The 22,578-nt window shown below is 41.9% G+C and overlaps 1 protein-coding gene across 5 annotated transcripts in view; it reads right to left on the bottom strand.

Annotated features, from left to right (window-relative positions):
* The window catches only part of LCA5L (lebercilin LCA5 like), a 71,404-nt gene that overhangs the window by 29,062 nt on the left and 19,764 nt on the right, over positions 1-22,578 (bottom strand). For all 5 annotated transcript variants that reach the window (XM_029578258.1, XM_029578256.1, XM_029578257.1 and 2 more), the window contains one exon: positions 79-216. In XM_029578258.1, coding sequence (XP_029434118.1) covers positions 79-216 — 138 coding nt within the window. The remainder of the gene's footprint in view (positions 1-78; positions 217-22,578) is intronic.

Here is a 22,578-nt window from a genome sequence, read left to right as displayed (position 1 = left end):
AGGAAAATAAATAAAGTGCTACAATTGGCTAATACAAAAGGAAACACCCAATTGAGTATCTCATGTGAGCAGCAATACCTTAATTTTCTGTTGAAGCAAATTAATTTCTAATTGCAATTTCTTCTTAGTCTCCTGAGCTTCCACTGTCTTTCTAGTCTCTGCTGTTAGCTGACGGCTACTACAGGAATTGTTCAGTTTCAGCTGTTTCTCCAACCCCTATGGACACAGAAGGCAAGGTAACTAACAACTCTCCTTTACTCACTGTAACTACTCCAGACTTATAAAGCAATCTGTTTTAAAAAAGGATATGAAGATTAATAATACAAATGCTAATGTATGTTTTAAGTAATTTATTTATTGTATTTATTTATACAGCTTTTCTATACTGTTATAGAGGGAACATGTCTCTATCTCTACGGTTAACATATTAATACTATAAAAACAATAAGAATAGATTAGAATAAAATTACATCAAATCAATCAATACAAATAAAAAATCTGACTAAAAATAGCTAAAATCATTATTTAAAATAGAAACAGTAAAGGAAGCGATAAAACAAAGTAAAAGAAAATCACATCAATAACTCTCAATCTGCAAGTAATGCCTGAAGCTGTTAATTTCCATACTTGAAACACTACAGAACTCCATAATCTGCTTTCAAAATGAACCACATTAATTTTACCATGCAATGATATTTTAAAGGTCATATAATGCAATTTAGATTACATTTCTTTATTAAAGAGTTGAGTACAAACTGCACAAAACAGCATACAAGAATGAGGCATCCAAAAGCCTGCTTAACAATTAAGTCAGTGAGTTTGTCATGGTACAATTCAATCATTGTTGCTTCCATTTTCCTTTTGTTTCTCTACCCCAAAAAATAAATCTCTTCCCTCCACATTGGTTGTTGCTAAGCATAACATCATTTTCTACAGAATTCAACTGAATGGCTTACTCTGGCCCAGACGAGCAAGTTCATGATCATAAAAAAAACATGGAACTCCTAGTCTCCCAAGTTCCCCTTGACCCTTCCCTCAGACTCCCCAAGTATCACAGATAACATACAGGTCAGTATCAAACCCAATATGGGATTGTGAAATATGAGTTGTGCTATCTACAAACTACCAGAAAGACTCTGAATATATTTATCCCAGATAAGCATGAACTTCTTTATATAAGTGGGGGACGCATGTGCGGACATTGATTCCATATGCATCATATTATGCAATGCGTTTCTCCATTGCCAAAATGGAGGCTCTTTCTCCTTCCATTGCAACAAAATAGAACATTTCCCCTGTACCAAGGCTTTTCGCACCAAAAGTCTATCTCCTCCTTTCTGCACACAAATGGGAAGGCCTATGTCAAATAACACCACTTTCAGTTCCATAGGAATTCTAAAAGCCAGGATACCCTCCAAGTAAGTTAAAATCTTTTTCCAAAATTTTGTAATAGTTGGACAAGTCCAAAACACATGGGTGAGAGATCCTGTCTTCTATAAACATTTTGGGCAATCCTCCAAGTGTAATTCATGCCTTATGAGCCACTGCCAGTGTGATATAAGCTCTATGAAGAAATTTAAATTCTAGTTCCCTAAGATGCACATTTGAAGAAACAGACTTCAAGTGCTGAAAACTGGAAAGCATGCCCACCCTGGGAAAGAGAGAAATCTCCATTTCTCCCAGTGATTTTACCCAATTAACCTGTTCATCTTCTGTAATCTTTTATGTATCCATGCAAATGAGTTTGGTATGCTCTACCTGGAAAACATTGTCTGCCAGTTCTACCTTAGCCATATCTAATACCTCTTTAGGCAGAGAAGAAACATAGTGTCTCAATTGTAAATAAGAAAAAAGATCGGAGTCATGCAGGCTAAATTGATCTTTCAGTTGTTGAAATGATAGCAAACGCCCGTCCTCTGTCAACACATGTTGAAGAGTAACAATTCCCTGTCTTTTCCAAATGAAAAATGTCCGTGAATGAGACCCTGGGGAGAACTCTGGATTTCCCTGTATGGGTAAGTAGGGGAATAATTACTATTCAACTTCATAAGAGCTGCCAATTTCTTCCATGCCCATCGCAATGGTGCAATCCACACATTGCCAGGCAGCCCCGAGGGTAGAACATAATGCATATCCACATCAGAAGTCATAATTTTGTCACTCTCAATATCTGAATATGTAGGATCATCATACAACTAATCTTGTACAATGCGCAATAAACTCGCAAGATTGTACATCTCTATATCAGGGAGATCAAGTCGTCCCCCCCCCCCTTCTTCCAATCATTTTTCAACTTCTGGAGTGTAATTCTTGTTTTTTTGCCTGCCTAAATAAATTCTAATAAAAGCCTATCCAGGGTTTTTACATCTTTGTTACAAAGGCAAATTGGCAGAATCTGTAATGCATCGAAGCAACAAGACTATTTTTTTTTTTTAATATAATTAACAATTTTATTGTCAGAGTATAGAATAATACTTTATTATCTGTATTATGTATATACTGGTTGTAACAAAACTGGAAACAAATATTTTGCAGTTATTTCCCCAATTCCATCCATCCCTCCCTGCAACCCTTCTTTACTCAGCAAAGTCTATTGATGAGGCCTACTAGTGATTCCAAGTTAATAAAGATAAATAATAAGACACATGTGTAGGCCCATGTGTTTGAATCAATATCGATTAGATTCTCTCTAACACATATAGGGCCCCCAAACCAAATCAAATTTCTTACATGTATGGTATTTAGTGGCGGTTAATTTACTCACGGTACATACAATGTCCAATCTAGAAAACACCCTTTGCAAAGGTGGAGCTTCCTTCTGTTTCCAAAAGCTCGTAATCTCAATCCGAGTTGCTGTGCAGATCTACTTAATCAGAAACTGGCAGGCAAAACTCTCACAAGGAGCAGGACAATTAAGAAAAACAACTTCCAGCTAAAATCCAAATCATATCAGAAATAATCTGAGATAAATTAGCACTCGCTGCCAATACAAAGAAATAATATGACAGTCCCACCATATATGAAGGAAAGAACCCACCACCAGGCATCCTTTCCAGCAAAGACCACTGAGATTTGGATATAAATTATGTAGTTTTTCAGGAGTATAATACCATCTATATAACAATTTATAACTATTTTCCACTATTCAGGACCAAATAGAAGATTTAGTAATCCTGAGGAAGATAGCATTCCATTCCCCATCTGAAATATCACATTTAAAATCTTTTTCCCAGACTTGAATGTGAGCAGGTTTATCCTTCGATTTAGTATTAAATAACATATATATCTTAGGTATTAATCCTTTCGTTTTACTCGACATGGAATAAAACCCCTCAAAAAGAGATTTCCCAAGTCCCAAATGGGATCTTACTTTAATACTATGAAGAAAATGATGTAGTTGTTGGTAGGATAAAAATTCAGATTGAGGAAAATGGTAAGTCCGTTGTATGTTATCGAATGAAACCAACTGACCCATCTCCCATAGGTGTTCCAAATGGACAACTCCACAATCTTTCCAAATTTTAAAAGATTGAATTGGAATGCAAGGAGGAAAGGAAGTGCTATGAAATAGTTGTGTGAAATAAAAATACTCCCTAGTCCCCACTAATTTAGCATTCCACATTTTCTATGTATTTAAAGTATAACAAGACTTGGAGGGTGGCTAATGTAACCAATATTTAAAAAGGGCTCCAGGGGTGATCCAGGAAACTACAGACCAGTTAGCCTGACTTCAGTGCCAGGAAAAATAGTGGAAAGTGTTCTAAACATCAAAATCACAGAACATATAGAAAGACATGGTTTAATGGAACAAAGTCAGCATGGCTTTACCCAGGGCAAGTCTTGCCTCACAAATCTGCTTCACGTTTTTGAAGGAGTTAATAAACATGTAGATAAAGATGAACCGGTAGATGTAGTATATTTGGATTTTCAGAAGGCGTTTGACAAAGTTCCTCATGAGAGGCTTCTAGGAAAAGTAAAAAGTAATGGGATAGGTGGCGATGTCCTTTCGTGGATTAAAAACTGGCTAAAAGACAGGAAACAGAGAGTAGGATTAAATGGACAATATTCTCAGTGGAAGGGAGTGGGCAGTGGAGTGCCTCAGGGATCTGTATTGGGACCCATACTTTTCAATATATTTATAAATGATCTGTAAAGAAATACGAGTGAGGTAATCAAATTCGCAGAAGATACAAAATTGTTCAGAGTAGTTAAATCACAAGCAGATTGTGATAAATTGCAGGAAGACCTTCTGAGACTGGAAAATTGGGTATCCAAATGGTAGATGACATTTTAATGTGGATAAGTGCAAGGTGATGCATATAGGGAAAAATAACCCATGCTATAGTTACACAATGTTAGGTTCCATATTAGGAGCTACCAGCCAAGAAAGAGATCTAGGCGTCATGGTGGGTAACACATTGAAATCGTCGGTTCAGTGTGCTGCGGCAATCAAAAAGCAAACAGAATGTTGGGAATTATTAGAAAGGGAATGGTGAATAAAACAGAAAAGATATAGTTGCGATGGAGAAGGTACAGAGAAGGGCGACCAAAATGATAAAGGGAATGGAACAGCTCCCCTATGAGGAAAGACTAAAGAGGTTAGGACTTTTCAGCTTGGAGAAGAGACGGCTGAGGGATATATGATACAGGTGTTTAAAATCATGAAAGGTCTAGAATGGGTTAATGTGAATCAGTTATTTACTCTTTCGGATAATGGAAAGACTAGGGGGCACTCCTTGAAGTTAGCATGTGGCACATTTAAAACTAATCGGAGAAAGTTCTTTTTCACTCAAAGCACAATTAAACTCTGGAATTTGTTGTCAGAGGATGTGGTTAGTGCAGTTAGTATAGCTGTGTTTAAAAGAGGATTGGATAAGTTCTCAGGGAAGAAGTCCATTACCTGCTATTAATTAAGTTGACTTAGAAAATAGCCACTGCTATTATTAGCAACAGTAGCATGGAATAGACTTAATTTTTGGGTACTTGCCAGGTTCTTATGGCCTGGTTTGGCCACTGTTGGAAACAGGATGCTGGGCTTGCTGGACCCTTGGTCTGACCCAGTATGGCATGTTCTTAACAAGAGGTCAAGTTTGTCTCAGCTGCCAAATAATAGCCGATAGGGGCATATTATTCATCCAAGACTGCTCTATTGTGATCCACTGTTTAGTATTATGGGTATTATGCCAGTAGTTGGGTAGTGGCATAGAACCACAAAAGATTTGGTACTCTGAGACACACCCCCCCCCCCCCCCCCCCCCCCAATCTCTTTTGGCTGCATATAGTACTAGTCTACAAATCCAGGGAGGTCTTCTTTTCCAAATGTAGTTAAAAAGTTTTCTTTGCCAGGTTTTTAACATATTATTTGATATTGGGATAGGTAAAGTTTGGAACAAATTGAGCAGTCTCGGTAGGACATTCATCTTTTATAGCTGCTATTCTCCTCATCCAGGAAATAGATATCAGATTCCACTTTTCCAAATTTTGCCATATATTATCAAGCAAGGGGGGAGGGGATAATTCAAGACAAATCTTTTGGGTATTTGCCTAGATATACACCCAGATACATAATTTTACTAGATGACCATTTAAACAGGTGTTTAATCATAAAGAAGACTCCATATCTTGACTACAGGAAATATTGCGAATTTCAGACTTTTCCCAGTTAATCTTAAGGCCAGATACTTTACTAAAATCATTTAATTCTTTTTCTATAGCCGTTAAAGAGGTATGTGGATCAGTAATAGTGAACATGATATCAGCAAAAAGACAAAGTTTAAACATTTGTGAACCCAGCCGAAAGCCAGAGATGGATGGATGGTTTTGAATTTTAATAGCCATGGGTTCAAGAAAAATGACAAATAAGGGGGATGGGGGCAACCCTGGCAAGTACCTCTTTCAACTAAAAACAAATCCGAATACCCCCCATTTACTTTAATACGGGCCCTAGGATGATCATAAAGTTTGTGGATCCATGAGCGAAAAGACCCGCCAAAACCCATTTTCTCTAAAGTGAAAACCAAAAATGACAATGCACCATATCAAATGTTTTTTCAGCATCGATATAGAGGAGTATAGAGTCTATATTTTCTCTATGGGCCCACCACAATATGGGGCAGATTTTTAGAGGAGCGCGCACGGGGTACATTTTGTTTGCGCTACCCGGCGTGCACAAATGTACACCCGATTTTATAACATGCGTGTGCTGCCGTGCACATGTTATAAAATCCGGGGTCAGCGCGCTCAAGGGGGTGCACACTTGTGCACCTTGCGTGCGCCGAGCCCGAGGGGAGCCCAGATGGCTTTCCCCGTTCAGAGCAGCCTTGGAGGGAACTTTTATTTCGGTCCCCCCCTACCTTTGTTTCCGAAGTTACGCCTGCCTGAGGCAGGCGTAACTTGAGCGTGCCGGCTGGCTGCCGGTACGCCATCCCCCAGCACAGGCCGCTGTGCTGGAGGATTCGGCCCCGCCCCTGGACCGCTGCCACGGCCCTGCCCCCAGACCGCCCCTTTCTTGAAGTCCCGGGGCTTGTGCGCGCAGGGGTAGGTTTTTGGGGGTTTCGCGTGCAACCCTTTGAAAATCTATCCCAATATTTACTAATTTACATGTGTTATCCCCTGCCATTCTCCCTGGTATAAAACCCACTTGGCCCTGATGTACAAGTTGTCCAATACATTTATTAAGACAGCTTGCAAGGATTTTAGCTAAACTTTTGAGATCAAGGTTAATTAAAGAGATTGGTCTATAAGACCCACAGGCTGCAGGATCACAGCCAGGATTAGCTATAATGGTGATGCCGGCCACATTCGAATCTGAAAGTAATGACCCCCCCACTTCTCAAAAAAGTTAAATACTTTTTGCTGATGTGCCATGATGAGCGGTGCAGATTGTTTGTAAAATTTAGAAGACATTCTCTCAGATCCAGGAGCCTTACCTATTTTAAGAGTCTCGATAGCAAAAAGAATATCCGGGCTAGAAATTTCTTTATTTAACTCATCTCTCATGTCCTCTGTCAGTGTTGGTAACGATAAATCATGAAAATAGGTTTCAGTCATATCAGAGGAAATGAGTTTCTACTCTAAATAAATCTACAAAAAATTGAAGAGATCTATTTAAAATTTCAGAATTGTTAGTTAAAATGGCACCAGAGTCATCACTAATCATCAATATATGGTTTTGGAAGGTAATTTTCTTTAGTTTATTGACTAGCATCTTTTCTGCTTTCTCTCCACCTTTTAAATTATTCTTGCTTAGCAAGTTTTTAAAGTATGTGCTAGTTTAGATGCCTCAAGTCTTTTAAGCTCTTCATGGGCATAAGAAAACATAGTTAATGTTTTCCTGGAACCATCTGATTGGTGTTTCTCAGTTAAATACTGAATTTTATGTCGCTATCTTGTTCCTTCCTTTTTTTTTTTGATAGGAAGCCCTTGATATGAAGAGGCCTCGTATATAAGCTTTTAGACAATCCCACACGACTGTTGGTGAGGAATCTCCAATATCATTCCTATTCAGGAAATCCTGAATATAGTTGGAGAGAGCAGCATTGTAATCGATATCTATTAGCAATCATTCAGTCTCCAGAAATTTTTTTCTCCTTCATAGTTATCAAAGGCAATATCCAACCACCCCGGGGCACAGTCAGACTAGACTGTAATTTCAGTTCCTGCTTTAGTAACTTTGAGAACAGACCTGTCCATTAAGAGGTAATCAATTTTCGAATGAGAGTTGTGAGACTGGGAATAAAAAGTATAGGAGCAAGAGGTAGGAAAAAATGTTCTCCAGACATCAATCAGTGCCAATCTTCCATGAGGTCTTTCAATTTTTCCCTATGAAAATGAGACACTGAAGTGAAACCTGAGGAAGTATCTAGTGTAGGGAATTTAACCAGATTGAAATCTCCACCAAGTATTAGAGTACCAAGGCAAGAGGTAAGCAATAATTGGTGTAGAGACTTAAAAAAAAAAAATCCCCCGGTGTTTATTAGGGGCATATATATTAACAAGAGTATATGATGAGCCATTAACTAAGATCTGCATTGGCAGGTACCTACCCATTGAATCTTTTACATAAAGTTTACAATCCAAAAATAAAATCCCCGGAGAATAGTATTGACACCTATATATTTAGGAGCAAATCTTTAAACTTACATGAGGGCGCAGATTTGTTTGCGCAACCCGGCGCAAACAAATCTATGCCCGATTTTATAACATGCTCGTGCTGCCGCGCGCATGTTATAAAATCCAGGGTTGGCGCGCGCAGGGGGGTGCACAATTGTGCAACTTGCATGCGCTGAGCCGAGCAGCCTGCCTCTGTTCCCTCCAAGGCTGCTCTGAAATTGGAGCTGCCTTGGATGGACTTTTTTTTTCTGTCCCCACCCCCCATACCTTATTTCGTGGAGTTACTCCTGCCTCTGGCAGGCGTAACTTGCACGTGCCGCTGGCTCCCTGCTCTGCCCTCGGCTGGCTGTTGTGCCAGAGCACTCAGCCCCACCCCTGGACCACTGTCACGCCTCCGGCCTCGCCCACGGCCCGCCGCCACACCCCAGACATGGCCCCGGCAGGCCCTTTTTAGAAGCCCTGGGACTTACGGCGTCTCGGGGCTTGCGCACGCCGCCGTGGCTATGCAAGATAGGCTCGGCGCGCGCAGGGGGAGGCAGGGGGAGGTTTTCGGGGATTGCGCGTGTATCTTACGCGCGCAACCCTTTGAAAATCTACCCCTTAGCATTTTTACAACAGGGTGTGAAAAAGCGATGAGCGTACTTAGAAGAACGAAGCAGGTATTCATACCTGCTTTTCAGGTGAGTATCTTGCTCAAATATTATATTTGCCCTAAGGTTTCCATTTCTCTAAAAAATAAAATAAATAAATAAATACTAAAAAAATTCCTCTTAAATGGAGAATCGACCCCTTTAACATTAATAGATGCTATTCAGAAGTAGGCCAGTGGTAGGTATAAAATTTGGAAAAGATATCCAGTATAGGTCCTGGATCTGAGCTTAAATACCAAACAAAATAAGAAAGTCAACGCTGACCCTTGACAGACCCAAACCAGTATCCACATCCCCAGTTAGCGATAAAGGACAGAGACAGAGAACATTTTGAATCATAAACCTGAAATATGTATGTTACTGCCAAGTATTGATATGAATGAATAATAACCCAAATAGAAGGATTAAAAAATAACCCCAACCCAATTCCCCCCAGAAAGAGCCCCCGTTGTGGTCGAAATAGATCTGCTAAAACTTCCCTGCAGATCAACCACGCCATCTTCAACGGAGGAAGATCGGTCATCAAAGTGGAATTCTCCCTTACCTAGAACAGGAGTGAAAGCAGGCAACACAACACATCATCACCTGGAGCTAAAAGTTAAATAAATTTCAATCATAGGAGCGTATGATATGGAGAAACCTTCATTCTGAAGAGATTTTGAAGGTCACCAAAAACAATAAAAGGCAGAGTTTGAAAGGAGTACGCGCATCCATGTGCGTGCGGTTCCTGGCGCACGCGCATGGTTGCAGCTATTTTACAACATGCACGCGTTGGCATGTGCATGTTATAAAATATGGGTCCCACACGCACATGCACCGGATTTCATGTCCGCATGTGCGGGCAGGTGGCCTGCTCTGCGCGGCAAGGTGGGGGGATTTTAGAAAAATATGCGTGGTAACGCGAGTAGGGCTTCCCTGGTTCCCTCCCAGTACATTCCAATTAAGGAGCGGACTGGGAGGGAACTTCCCTATCCCCCTACCTAACCTTCCTACTTTTTCTCCTCTCCTCTCCTCCCCTACCCCTTACCCTTTCCTAGCTATAACAATTTTTTTGTTTTTTACCTTGCTGTTCCTTTGGAGAAGTGGTAGACTCTGCGTACTGGCCAACTGCCAGCGCACGCTTCCCCAGGACAGCAGCTAATGGCACTGTCCAGGCCCTTCCCGCTCAGACCAAGCCCCCAGGGCCAGGCCTGTTGTAAAATGTGCGCGGCATGCGTAAGGCTTGGCCATTTACATAACCCCCGAAATTTATGCACACACAGGCACCGGGCGCAAACAAAAATCCGGCGTCGGCGCGTGCAAGGCTGCGCAAAATCGGCAGCCTGCGAGCGCTGAGCCGTGCAGCCTGCCTCCGTTCCCTCCACCCCCCCCCCACCATTATCCTATATTTGACAATTATTATAAAGATAGAGATCAATATTCAAAAGCCATTTAGCATAAGTCATTGTCTGCCTATAATTTAACTGGATAAAAAATGGGCATTTCGTGGGAAGGGATAAGTTATCTGACTAACTTAGCTGAACATGTGATATATGTGGCTATGTTAGCTGGATAAATTTAGACCTGCTTCAGAGCAGGTCTAAAGTTATCAGGCCTGGTGTGGCCAGATAATCTGCCACTTATCCAGATGTCTTCAAAAGATATCCTGGTGAGTGGCGAGGTTGTTTAAAAAAAAAAAAAAAAAGAGAGAGGCTTCATTGCAGATCTCCTTGCCCAATTCTCACCCCACCATGACAAATATTACTCACGACCGGCCAAGATATTTTTTAAAATACTGCTTCTGCACAACCTCCCCAGCATCATCTTTGCTGTCCAGTTTAAAATGTAGGGCCAGGGTCAGAGAAAGATGTGGTCCTGGCTGCTTCCACTACAGCTAATGGCAGCTGCACTGGAAGCGTAAGATATCAGCATTACTGCTCAGCGGCTGGCTGCAGAAGGCACAGAGATACTGGAGATAGAGCTGCTGGGGACCTGGTGAAAAAGCACACAGCTATAGTGGAAAATAGAAGCAGCGCAGTGGTAGACTGTTTCCCAGTCTGCCACTATGAATTTGCCCTATTGGATGGGTGCATCTCCGTTTCAAGTAACTCACTCAGGTTTCTGAGATCCTGCATTCTTCCTGGGTTGCTGCATAGCTGGGTAGTTAAGGCACTGGTCTTCCTGCCTCCCCAGGCAGCCTCCAGTTCCAACCTCATCAATGCCAATTATGACAGCAGCTTCTAGCATGCTTAATGCCAACCAATAGCAGGGCAGCTTTAAAAATCCTCAGTGATGTCACAATGTGATGTGATGTAATCTCCCTGAGATTACAACTTTTCTTTTTCTTTTTTAATAAGAGAACATGAAATGAGGTTCATGAAATAACATAAAATTTTCTTCTAAAAAAAAAAAAAAGAAATTTGTTCATGCCTGATAGTTTCTTTTCCTTGAGTCTAGCCAAACCTATCCAGACATATAGGGATAGATATTCAAAAGCTATTTAGACGGATAACCGAAGTTATCCATCTAAATGGCTTAGCCACAATAATTTGGCGACTTATCCGGCTAGAATTTAGCTGGATACATTGGGAATGTTCTTGGGGAGGGTGGTGGGCATTCCAGGAAGAAGCGGAGTTAGCTGGTGAACTTAACCAGCTAACACTAGACCTGCCTGCAGCGTGGCCAACGTTAGCCGGATACACCTATATCCAGCTAACTTATCTAGCCACTCAGCAGCTGAATGTGGACCCCTTGGGTTATGCCTGGATGAAGATGGACAGACAGAATAGCCTCTCAAGGGAGGAGATGGAGGCAAAACCAGTACCAGAATTCAAGGTATGAGATAAGCACACAGGATCCCTAGTAGTGAAGAAGTGAAGAGAAAGTGAAAAATTAATTGGGGTCTACAGCATGACCAGTAAATAAAGTAAAAAGACTAGGTGGGCCAACTGTATTTCTTTAGAGAGGTGACTTGGGTGGCTCGTTACTATATTCCAAACTATGTATTCAGGGATTTATAAGCACTAACCAAGGATAGGACAGCTCAATGATAGCACCATGTGCCCTGACCTCACTATGATTTTAATTGAACTTACCTGTTTCCCTATAGGAAAGTCAAAGAAAAAGGGATTCTGTGTCGGGAGGCATCTAGGGCATATGGAGGGAATCACTGGATGCTCTACTATCTCTGGCATAAACAAATAAAATTGGATGAATGGTTCAAAATGTTATTGGGGAAGGGGGGAGACACAGAGGTCTAGATAGACAGCTGTGATGATCTTATAAGGCCAGTTTTCCTGTAAAAAAACTAGCTGGGTGATACATCAAGCCGTAGTAGTGCTCTACTGTGCGTTAAAACAGTATTTATTGCACGATAAAGCACTATCGGTTCGATATCACGAGATATCTAAAAGCACAATCAAATCGTTATGGGTAGAAATCCCTTGTGTGTTGGGGTAAGAGTATAGTGAAAGGAGTATCCTACTGTCCACCTAGCCAAGATGGTGAGATGGACAGTGAAATGAAAAGAGAAATTATTTATTTTTTATTTAAAAACTTTTCTATACCGTTGCTTACTTAAATACCATCGCAACGGTTTACATGTAGGCACATATTTAATGTAGGTAAAAGTGTACAATAGTACATTCTAACAGGTGCCGTCAAAGTTTCGGTTACAATATATCATTAGACATAGTCATTTAGCGAGGTAGTTCATGACCAATTGTACCAAGGTACTTACACCGGTAGTTTTATCACACTTTGGGGCGGATTTTAAAAGGCCCGCGCGCGCCTAAGTCCCGGGGCTTTCGAAAAGGGGAGGGACGGGGGCATGTCCGGGGGCGTTCCCAAAACAACGCGGCATTTCGAGGGCGTGCCCCGGTGTTTCGGGGGCGGGGCGTGGCGCCGGCCCGGGGGCGTGGTCGAGGCCTCCGGACCAGCCCCTGGGACCGGAGGACGGAGCGGGGCTGCCGGCGACGAGAGCAAAGGTAAGGGGGGGGTTAGATAGGGCCGGGGGGGTGGGTTAGGTAGGGGAAGGGAGGGGAACGTGGGAGGAGGGCGAAGAAAAGTTCCCTCCGAGGCCGCTCCGAAATCGGAGCGGCCTCGGAGGGAACATGCAGCTCGCGCTGGGCTCGGCGCGCGCAGGTTGCACAAATGTGCACCCCCTTGCGCATGCCGACCCCGGATTTTATAAGATACGCGCGGCTACGCGCGTATCTTATAAAATCCAGCGTACTTTTGTTCGCGCACCAGGCGCGAACAAAAGTACACACTCGCGTATTTTTTTAAAATCTGCCCCATGGTATTCTAGTTATGCTTTATTGTGGGGTAGAAATCATAGACTAATCTACTGTACAGTCTTAAGGACTGTGTGTCGGTGCCTTTCTGTCTTTTCCTGAATAATTTCTCTCTATTCTCCTGTCTCTTTGTAAAATGCTTGTTAAAAAGCCATGTTTTTAAACTTTTCTTAAATGTCTTGAGATCACTTTGCAGTCTGATCTCTGGAGGCATTGTGTTCCAGATTATGGGTCCTGCTAGTGATAGGGCTCTTTCTCTCACTTGTGTCAGTCTTGCTGATTTAACTGATGGAATGGTTAGGAGTGCTTTATTTGCTGATCGGAGGTTCCTGTGTGGAATGTGTACCCGTAATGCTGTGTTTAACCAATCTGATTTCTCATCATAAATTAGTTTGTGAATGATACATAGGGTTTTGTATTTAATTCTGTGCTCAATTGGTAGCCAATGTAACTCTGCTAGGGTTTGTTATATGGTCCCTCCTACTTTTTCCGGTTAGTATTCTAGCTGCTGTGTTCTGAAGTATTTGCAGTGGTCTTAATGTTGTATTAGGTAGTCCTAACATAAGGGCATTGCAGTAATCTGTGCTGGAGAAAATTAGGGAAGCTATAGACCATTTCAGACTACTTAGTATTGAAACTTGGGGCATGAACACTGGCATTGAATGGTCTTCCTTTCTGGAACATTAAATTAAAATAGAGGCGGAGGGGGCTGCCCACCAGCACCAGGCACTTTTGAGATGCTTCACTGAAGAGAAAAGCTAAAAAAAAAAATGGAAAAAATCCACTTTAAAATGTGAATGGAGATCGCTATGAAGAAAAACAGTGAGCATGAGACCTGCCCCCTTGTGATGTCATCCAGCCCAGCGTCGAGCCGGTAAATGGCGCCATTCCACCTGGCACCGAGGTGGAGGGGGCTGCCCACCAGCACCGGGCACTTTTGAGATGCTTCACTGAAGAGAAAAGCTAAAAAAAAAAATGGAAAAAATCCACTTTAAAATGTGAATGGAGATCGCTATGAAGAAAAACAGTGAGCATGAGACCTGCCCCCTTGTGATGTCATCCAGCCCAGCGTCGAGCCGGTAAATGGCGCCATTCCACCTGGCGTCGCGCGCCAAAGGGGCACGAAAAGGGGCACTCCCCTTTGTGCAACCCTTGGTGCTACCTTTTTTCGTTTTTTTTTTTTTCTTTTTAACTTCTATGTTTCTTCCACTTTTGTTTACCTTTCTCTTTTTTTTCATAGTTGTTATCCCTTGTTAACAATTTTCATTGTTATTAATGTTAAATTTATTTGACAAAGGTAACTTTTTTCCTGAATCTCCTGTTTTAATGTAAACCGGTATGATTTGTATATTATACAAGAATGTCTGTATATAAAAATTAAAAATAAATAAATAAATAAATAAAACATTTCAGACCAGCATGTTTTTTGAAGAGATTGACTTTTCAGGGAAATAAAAAGAAAACAAGAATTAGTTTTCCATATTCGGAGGAAAATGGAATAGTTCTGTTTTTATTGACTCTGCTGGCTATGCATGTTCGATTATTCAAATTATTATACAACATTTCTGGATTAATATGTAGTAATAAAAATTTGAAGAATTTGGAAACATTGTTTTTCAATACTAAAGTCCAAATTGTATTATAATTGAGCTCATTTAGCTAACTGAGGCATTTTTTCAAACTTCCAATTTTGGCTATAAAAAGACAGAGTGCATATGCTAGCATTTTTTTGTACAAGTCAACAGTAGCAGTTTCACCGCTGTATTGAATCGTTAAATGCTAGAGTGTTTGTATTAAGCATGTATAGAAGAAGGAAGCTTCTTTTATTTTTAATAGTTTCTATATGATAAAATTAACTAAGTGCTCTTATCATCTAGAATTTACCTTGAGACAGCCGATAGGCAAAACGCTGGCCAACGTTGGCATTTTGGCATTTATGCCTTGCAGATTAAGGGGTACAGCCAACAGGAGATGTCTCAGTTTTTATTTTAACCGATATGATATAGAAATTTAACAAAAAATTAAAAAAAGCAAAAATATTGTGATTATATAGTGGAATAAAAAATGGATTGTTTGGAGGTTTTTCAGACCTATGATTGAATCACCAAACTTTATGCTTATATGTTCTGGTTGAGCAATGCATATTGGGGTAGATTTTAAAAGGGTGCGCGTAGGCATACATGTGTGTGTGCTACCTGGTGCGCATACATGTACACCCGATTTTATAACTTGCAGGCACACGCAAATTATAAAATCAGGGGTCGGCGCATGCAAGGGGTAGCACAATTGTACACCTTGCGCACGCCGAGCAGGGCAGGTGCAAGTTGCGCGCGCCGGCAGCCTGACGGTACGCGATCCTTCGCCACAGCAGCAATGGCCACTGTGTCTGAGGCCTCTGGCCCCGCCCCACCCCTGGCCCACCCCTTTTTGCAAGGCCCGGGACTTACACGAATCCCTGGGCCTTTTAAAATCTGGCCCATTGGGTTCTGAAGTCTTTTCCTCCTTTAAGTAGTATTAATTTAATAGATTACAATTATTTATATAAGCATTTGTGAAAGCAATCTATATTGTATTGACTGTGAATTGTTTGCTTTTAATTGCTTGGAGTAGTTGGAATTATTCTGAAATAATCAGACATGGCTAACACCTGGCATAGTGCTTTTAGTTAAAGCGTAGATCATGTCAAGAGGTATCCTCTCAACACAAGGATTTTCCAAAAGGTTCTTTGTCACAGTGGTCTGAATTATTGATGGCTTAAAAGCATTGTATCAGGGCAGAGCTCCATAGAGTAACTTTGGTGGAATATTGTAAATCAGAAAAAATACCGAGGGGTCTTAGAATTTTCAAGGCACCTAAGCTTTTCAGTGAGGATAAGGGTTTCAGAGAAAAATGGAACTCTATTCTCAATAAGTGCTCACTAGACCTCATGATTTTAATTATTGAATCTTCATGGAAATTGACAGGATTTGAAAACACAATTGGATGAGCAGATGAATAAACTTAAGATGGAATCAGCTACAGAATTATTTGAATCTAATTATGAAGACCTACAGAGATCAGTGGATCGCTTTAAAACTGATCTTAGGAAGTACAAATTGAACAAATTCCATCACGATGAAAAGGACTTTGAAGATGGTTCCATATATTCTTGGTTAAAAATCATCAAAAGAAAAATATTTCATGTCACCTTCAATAGTTCCTCATCGGAGAATTCTTCAGAAGGTGAGGATTCTATCAACAGATCTCAAGCCAAGAGTTCAAATGTTTTGGACAATAGAAACAAAAAGAGAAGAGCCAGAGGGCAATTGGAGGAACCAATGGGAGGACTTCAATCAGAGTCAAATCAGAGAATATGCATATGGTCCACAGCCAGATACAACAATTGGAATCCATAGTCATCAATTTTTCCAAACACTGAGTCATTCTGAAGAATGTGTTCTTTTGTTCCACACATCAGATATCACCCCTTTCAATTTTGCATAGATTTTGAAAGATCCATGCGTGCATTAACATTAAAGTTACACTTTTCTGAGCAAGTACATTGTATCAATCAACATCTAGAGTTTTTGATAAATCCAGGTGGTGTCCGTCAGGTCCTTGTGATCCCGTTTTAGAAACATATAGCTTTGTTATACGGGAAGTTGAGCGTGTGGAATTGCAGCAATCAAACGTGGTGTTCATGGCAAGAATAATCTTTTAGGAGATTAGCGTTGAGCATTGCAAGCTTTAAAGAATGATACATCCATTGTCATCAAGAATGTGGATAAAGGGGGATCAATTGTGATTTCAAGACCAGGACATTTATGTAAACAATCTGTTAATTCAGCTACAAGACACAAGCACTTACAAACATCTAATATCTGATCCAACAAAATATTTACAGAAAGAGATAGCAATGGTTACAAAGAAAGCATTAATTTCTGTTTTTTTAAACTAAAAAATAATTTGCTTTCTTGAACCCTAAACATCCGCGTATTCCTAAGATATACACGTTACCTAAAGTACAAAAAGATCCAGTAAATCCACCTGGTAGACCAATTATTTCCACCAATGATTCTGTATCAGAAAACCTTTCAGTATATGTTGATACTTTTTTGAAACCATTCGTGGGACAAGTAAGTTCATATATGAAATACAACTCATTTTCTGAATATGTTGCAGAATTTTAACGAGGACTGTAGTGAAGTGTATTTGGTAACTTTTGATGTCAAATCGCTTTATACATCGATACCACAATCTCCATTCTTGGACATCATTAGAGACATTTTGAGTCCTAGACCACGACTGCACCAAGTACCAACTAGTTTCATTATACATTTAATGAGACTTGCATTGAACAAAAATTTTCATCTTTGCGTCTATATACCAACAAATTTCTGGGACAGCGATGGGTGCCACCATGACCCCATTGCTTGCAAATCTGTACATGGCCAGATATGAATCTTCCTTCAAAAACAATGTAAGATTGTGGAAAAAGTACATCGATGATGTTTTTGTTTTGTGGTCATGATCTAGCTATGAGCTTGAACAGTTTCACATCTGCGTGAATAGTTTTGAAAAGGAGATACAATTCTCCATGACACATGATTCATGCAGTATTTCATTTCTTGATGTACGTGTATTCAAGACTGACGATGGGCTTTTGGAAACTACTTTGTTTACCAAAATGACAAATCATAATACCTTCTTGGAACATGGAAGCTTTTATCCTCGACATCTAAGGATAAGGTGAAATTTATCCTCGACATTTTTAAGGATAAGGTGAAATTGCACGAAGATTACAGAGTTTAAGAAACATTCACAGGATATGTCCCGTAAATTGCTGGAATGTGGCTATCCATATGGTCAAATTAGATGAGCCTATAAAAGAGCCTGTTTTTCAAATAGGGATTTATTACTACCAAGATGAGTCGAGCATTGCTGTTGCTGGAACTATAAATTTTTATCACCAGATATAACAATTTGACACCGCATATGGTTAGAATCATGAAGAAATATCTGTCTATTTTAAAATTACATTCCTGTTTTAAAGAATTGAGAATTTGCACATCATATACCCATTCTAAAACATTAAAGAACATTTGAGCCCGGCATTGTCTAATTGTGCGCATACTGACATACATACTCTTGAGGGCAAAACCCTGCGTGGACATTTTCATTGTGGGAAATGTTCATTTTGTCCGAACATGCTACAAACAAACCAAATCATCAATTCATTTGATCAACGTAAAAATGATTTACATTATTTCACCACTTGTTCATCGGAATTTGTAGTTCATATTGTTTTTTGTCCCTGCCTTCACCTAGAGGTGGGAAAAACAATGAGAGTACTTAAAACAAGATTGCCTGAACACAAAAGTTGTTTGAAGAATAAAAAGATGGAAGTACCTATTATATCACATTGTATAGAATTTCAACATGAATTTTCTGATTTGAGGTGTTGTCATCGATCGGGTTGAACACGATATAAGGGGGCGGTGACCGGGACAAAAAATTACTCCAGCAAGAACAATGCTGGATTTTGAGACTACATAGTAATGAACCTTGGGTCATGAACACTGGCATTGAATGGTCTTCCTTTCTGTAACATTACAGATCAGTATGGGCCAGATTTTCAAAGGGATATGTGTGTACCCCCCGAAAACCTGGCCCAAACTCCCGCTGCGCGTGCCGAGCCTAAGTCCCAGGACTTTCCTGGGGAGGCGTTCCCGGGGGGCGTGTCACGGCCAGTGCGTCATCGGGGGTTTTCTGGGGGCATGGCCACGGCCTCCGGACCAGCTCCTGGACTGGACCCTGACGCGCTGGCAACCGGCCCAACGCGCGCAAGTTATGCCTGCTTCAAGTTAGATAGGGGGATTAGATAGGGCTGGGGGTGTGGGTTAGGTAGGGGAAGGGAGGGAAAGCCGAAGGAAAGTTCCCTCTGAGGCCACTCCAATTTTGGAGCGGCCTCGGAGGGAATGGAGGCAGGCTGCGCGGCTCAGTGTGCGCAGGCTGCCGATTTTGGGCAGCCTTGCATTCGCCGAGCCCGGATTTTAATGGATATGCGCGGCTATGCGCATATCTATTGAAATCCCGCGTACTCTTGTTCGCCCCTGGTGCGCGAACAAAAGTACGCGTGTGTGCAAATTTATAAAATCTACCCCTATGTTTTTTGAAGAGATTGACTTTTCAGGGAAATACATAGAAAACAAGAATTAGTTTTCCATATTCAGAGGAAACTGGAATAGTTCTGTTATGACTGATTGTGCTGGCTATGCTTGTTTGATTATTCAAATTATTACACAATGTTTTTGGATTAACATGTATTAATATTAATAATAAGAAAAATGTGAAGAGTTTGAAAATATTTTTTTTTCAGTACTAAAGTCCAAATCGTATTACAATTCAGCTCATTTAGCTAATTGAGGCATTTTTTTCAAAATTCCATTGTTGGCTATAGAAAGACAGAGCACGTGTGCTGGTGTTTTTTGTACAAGTCACTTTGAGGAGTATGGGCCTCCTCAGGTGGCAGCCGCGGGTTGAGCCAGGGGTTAATCCTGACCCCTACTCAACTTATCTTTCAGCTGAGGTGTTTGTTGTTGTTGTTGTGTTTTTTTTTTAGCTTGTGGCTCTTTAAGGCGATGGCAGTCCCTTGAGGTTGCCATTGCACCTAAAGGGCTGTTCACCGCATTCTTTTGTCCCGCAGTGTTTGGCCCACTGCACCCCCCTCCTGTGCAAAACTCACGCTTCATGGTCCTAGGCCTAAGTTAAAAAGGGAGAGTAGTATTTTCTGTCAAGAGGAATTACAATTTAATACCTTATTCAAACAACTCAGATATACTGTATGATTACTGCCTGGTTTCACTAGCAAGGTACTTTCCAGTAAAGGGCGGTTCTGGGAAGTATATGTAGAGAATGAGTGAAAGGGAGTTCCTTCCCCCAGAGGGGATAAGTCTGGCAGAAAGGATATAGCAAATGTTGCTTACCTGATGTAACAGGTGTTCTCACAGGACAGCAGGATGTTAGTCCTCACAAATGGGTGACATCGAGGATGGAGCCCACCACGGAAAAACTTCTGTCAAAGTTTAACAGAACTTTGACTGGCCCCTACTGGGCATGCCCAGCAAGGCACTGACCCTGCAGCCAGCAGGGGTCTCCCTTCAGTCTGATTTTCAAAGCTACAGGCAGTGCCTAAAAAGTAAAAAGAAAACGAACCCAACACTGCGGGGTGGCGGGCGGGTTTCGTGAGGACTAACATCCTGCTGTCCTGTGAGAACACCTGTTACATCAGGTAAGCAACATTTGCTTTCTCACAGGACAAGCAGGATGGTTGTCCTCACAAATGGGTGAGTACCGAGCTGAGGATGTCCTGACTTGCACCAAATGCACCAACGGTGTGCAAGAGGCACAACAACTGGGGTGGAATTTGGGAAAGGGCATCCGCACCCTACCGGGCAGGTGGAAGGGTGTTGGTATATCATGTTGGAAAAAGGTTACGCAAGACAGATTGGCCGAAGATGGAGTCCTGTCTTCCAGCTTTGTCCAAACAATAATGGGCTGCAAATGTATGGAGGGAACTCCAGGTTGCAGCTTTGCAGATGTCCGGAAGCGGCACCGATCGAAGGTGTGCCACTGACGTCGCCATGGCCCTCACAGAGTGTGCTTTAACACGGTCTTGAAAGGGGATGCCAGCTTGCTCATAGCAGAAAGCAATGCAGTCCGCCAACCAGGAGGAAAGAGCCTGCTTACCCACAGGTTGTCCTAACTTGTTAGGATGGAAAGAGACGAATAATTGAGTGCTCTTCCTGTGAGAAACTGTACGGTCTAGGTAAAAAGCTAAAGCCCGTTTACAGTCTAGGGTATGCAGGGTCTGTTCTCCAGAGTTGGAGTGGGCCTGGGAAAAAAGATAGGTAGTATGATGGATTGATTAATATGAAACTCCGAAACTACCTTAGGTAAAAATTTAGGGTGAGTGCGAAGTACCGCCCGGTCCTGCAGGAGCTTAGTGTAAGGCGGATAGGTAACTAGGGCCTGTAATTCACTAACCCTGCGAGCTGAAGTAACAGCCAAAAGGAACAACACTTTCCAAGTGAGATATTTCAAGTCACAGGAGTGCAGAGGTTCGAAAGGTGGTTTCATTAGACGACCAAGAACCAGGTTAAGGTCCCAGGATGGGGCCGGAGGACGCAAGGGTGGCTTCAGATGGAGCAAGCCCGTAAGAAAGCGTGTTACCAGGGGTTGTACTGAAATAGGACTACCCCCAATACCTTTATGGAAGGCGGCTACCACACTGACATGCATTCTTATAGAAGAGGTTTTAAGACCTGATTCAGAGAGATGCCATAAATAGTCCAAGAATTTCGAGATTGGACAGGAAAGGGGATCAAGGGACTGAGAAGTGCACCATGATTTGTACCTTTTCCATTTGTATGAGTAAGATTTTCTTGTGGAAGGCTTTCGTGAAGCTATTAGGACACGAGAAACAGAATCTGAAAGGTTAAATGGTTGAAGGACTAACCTTTCAACATCCATGCCGTCAGGGACAAGGCTTGGAGGTTGGGATGGAGGAGGCATCCGTCGTTTGAGTGAGCAGATGCGGGTCCATTCCCAGAGGAATGTGCCTGCGGATGGAGAGATCCTGGAGTATTGGAAACCATACTTGGCGTGGCCAGTAAGGTGCTATCAGGATCATGGTTCCTCCGTCCTGGCGAAGCTTCACGAGAGTCTTTGACACAAGAGGAAGTGGAGGGAATGCATAGAGGAGACCGGTTGTCTACTTGAGGGAGAACGCATCCCTCGGCCGAGAGTGCTGGCTCTGGATGAGAGAGCAGTAATTGTCCACTTTGTGGTTCTGAGGGGACGCAAAGAGGTCTATGCGGGGAAAACCCCACTTTTGAAACAGAGAGGTCGCTACGAGAGGGTTGAGTGACCACTCGTGTGGTTGGAAGACACGGCTCAGCTGGTCTGCCAATACATTGTCTACTCCGGCAGGTAAGTGGCCCTGAGGTACATAGAGTGGGAGAGGGCTTCCGCCCAAATCTGCGCAGCTTCCTGACACAGAAGGAAGGATCCTGTGCCTCCCTGCTTGTTTATGTACCACATGGCCTCTTGGTTTGCCATCTGGATAAGATTATCTGATGGAATAGATGATCTTTGAAAGTTCGGAGCGCATAGCGGATTGCTCGAAGTTCCAGGAAATTTATCTGGTGTTCGGCTTCCTCTTTTGACCCATAACCCTTGGGTTTGGAAGTCGTCCACATTTGCTCCCCAACCGATGTGAGAAGCGTCGGTGGTTAGGATTACTTGCGGATCCGGTGGAGAAAAGGTAAGCCCTGAAGGAGGTTGACCGGAGTCGTCCACCAGGTTAAAGACAGGCGCATCGCTTGTGTAACAGTGACTATGGAGGACAGAGGCTGAAAAGCTTGAGTCCATTGTGTCGTAGAGTCCATTGTGTTACTCTCATGGCTAGTCGGGTCATGGGAGTGACTTGGACCGAGGATGCCATGTGACCTAGGAGAATGAGGAATTGGCGAGCCGTGGGCAGTGTTTTGAGACTGGAGCTG

The sequence above is a fragment of the Rhinatrema bivittatum genome, chromosome 15 (assembly GCF_901001135.1).
Source record: "Rhinatrema bivittatum chromosome 15, aRhiBiv1.1, whole genome shotgun sequence".
In the NCBI taxonomy this organism is placed as follows: Eukaryota; Metazoa; Chordata; class Amphibia; order Gymnophiona; family Rhinatrematidae; genus Rhinatrema; species Rhinatrema bivittatum.
Note: the sequence above shows the minus strand (reverse complement) of the source record. Positions and strands in the feature narration are given on the sequence as shown.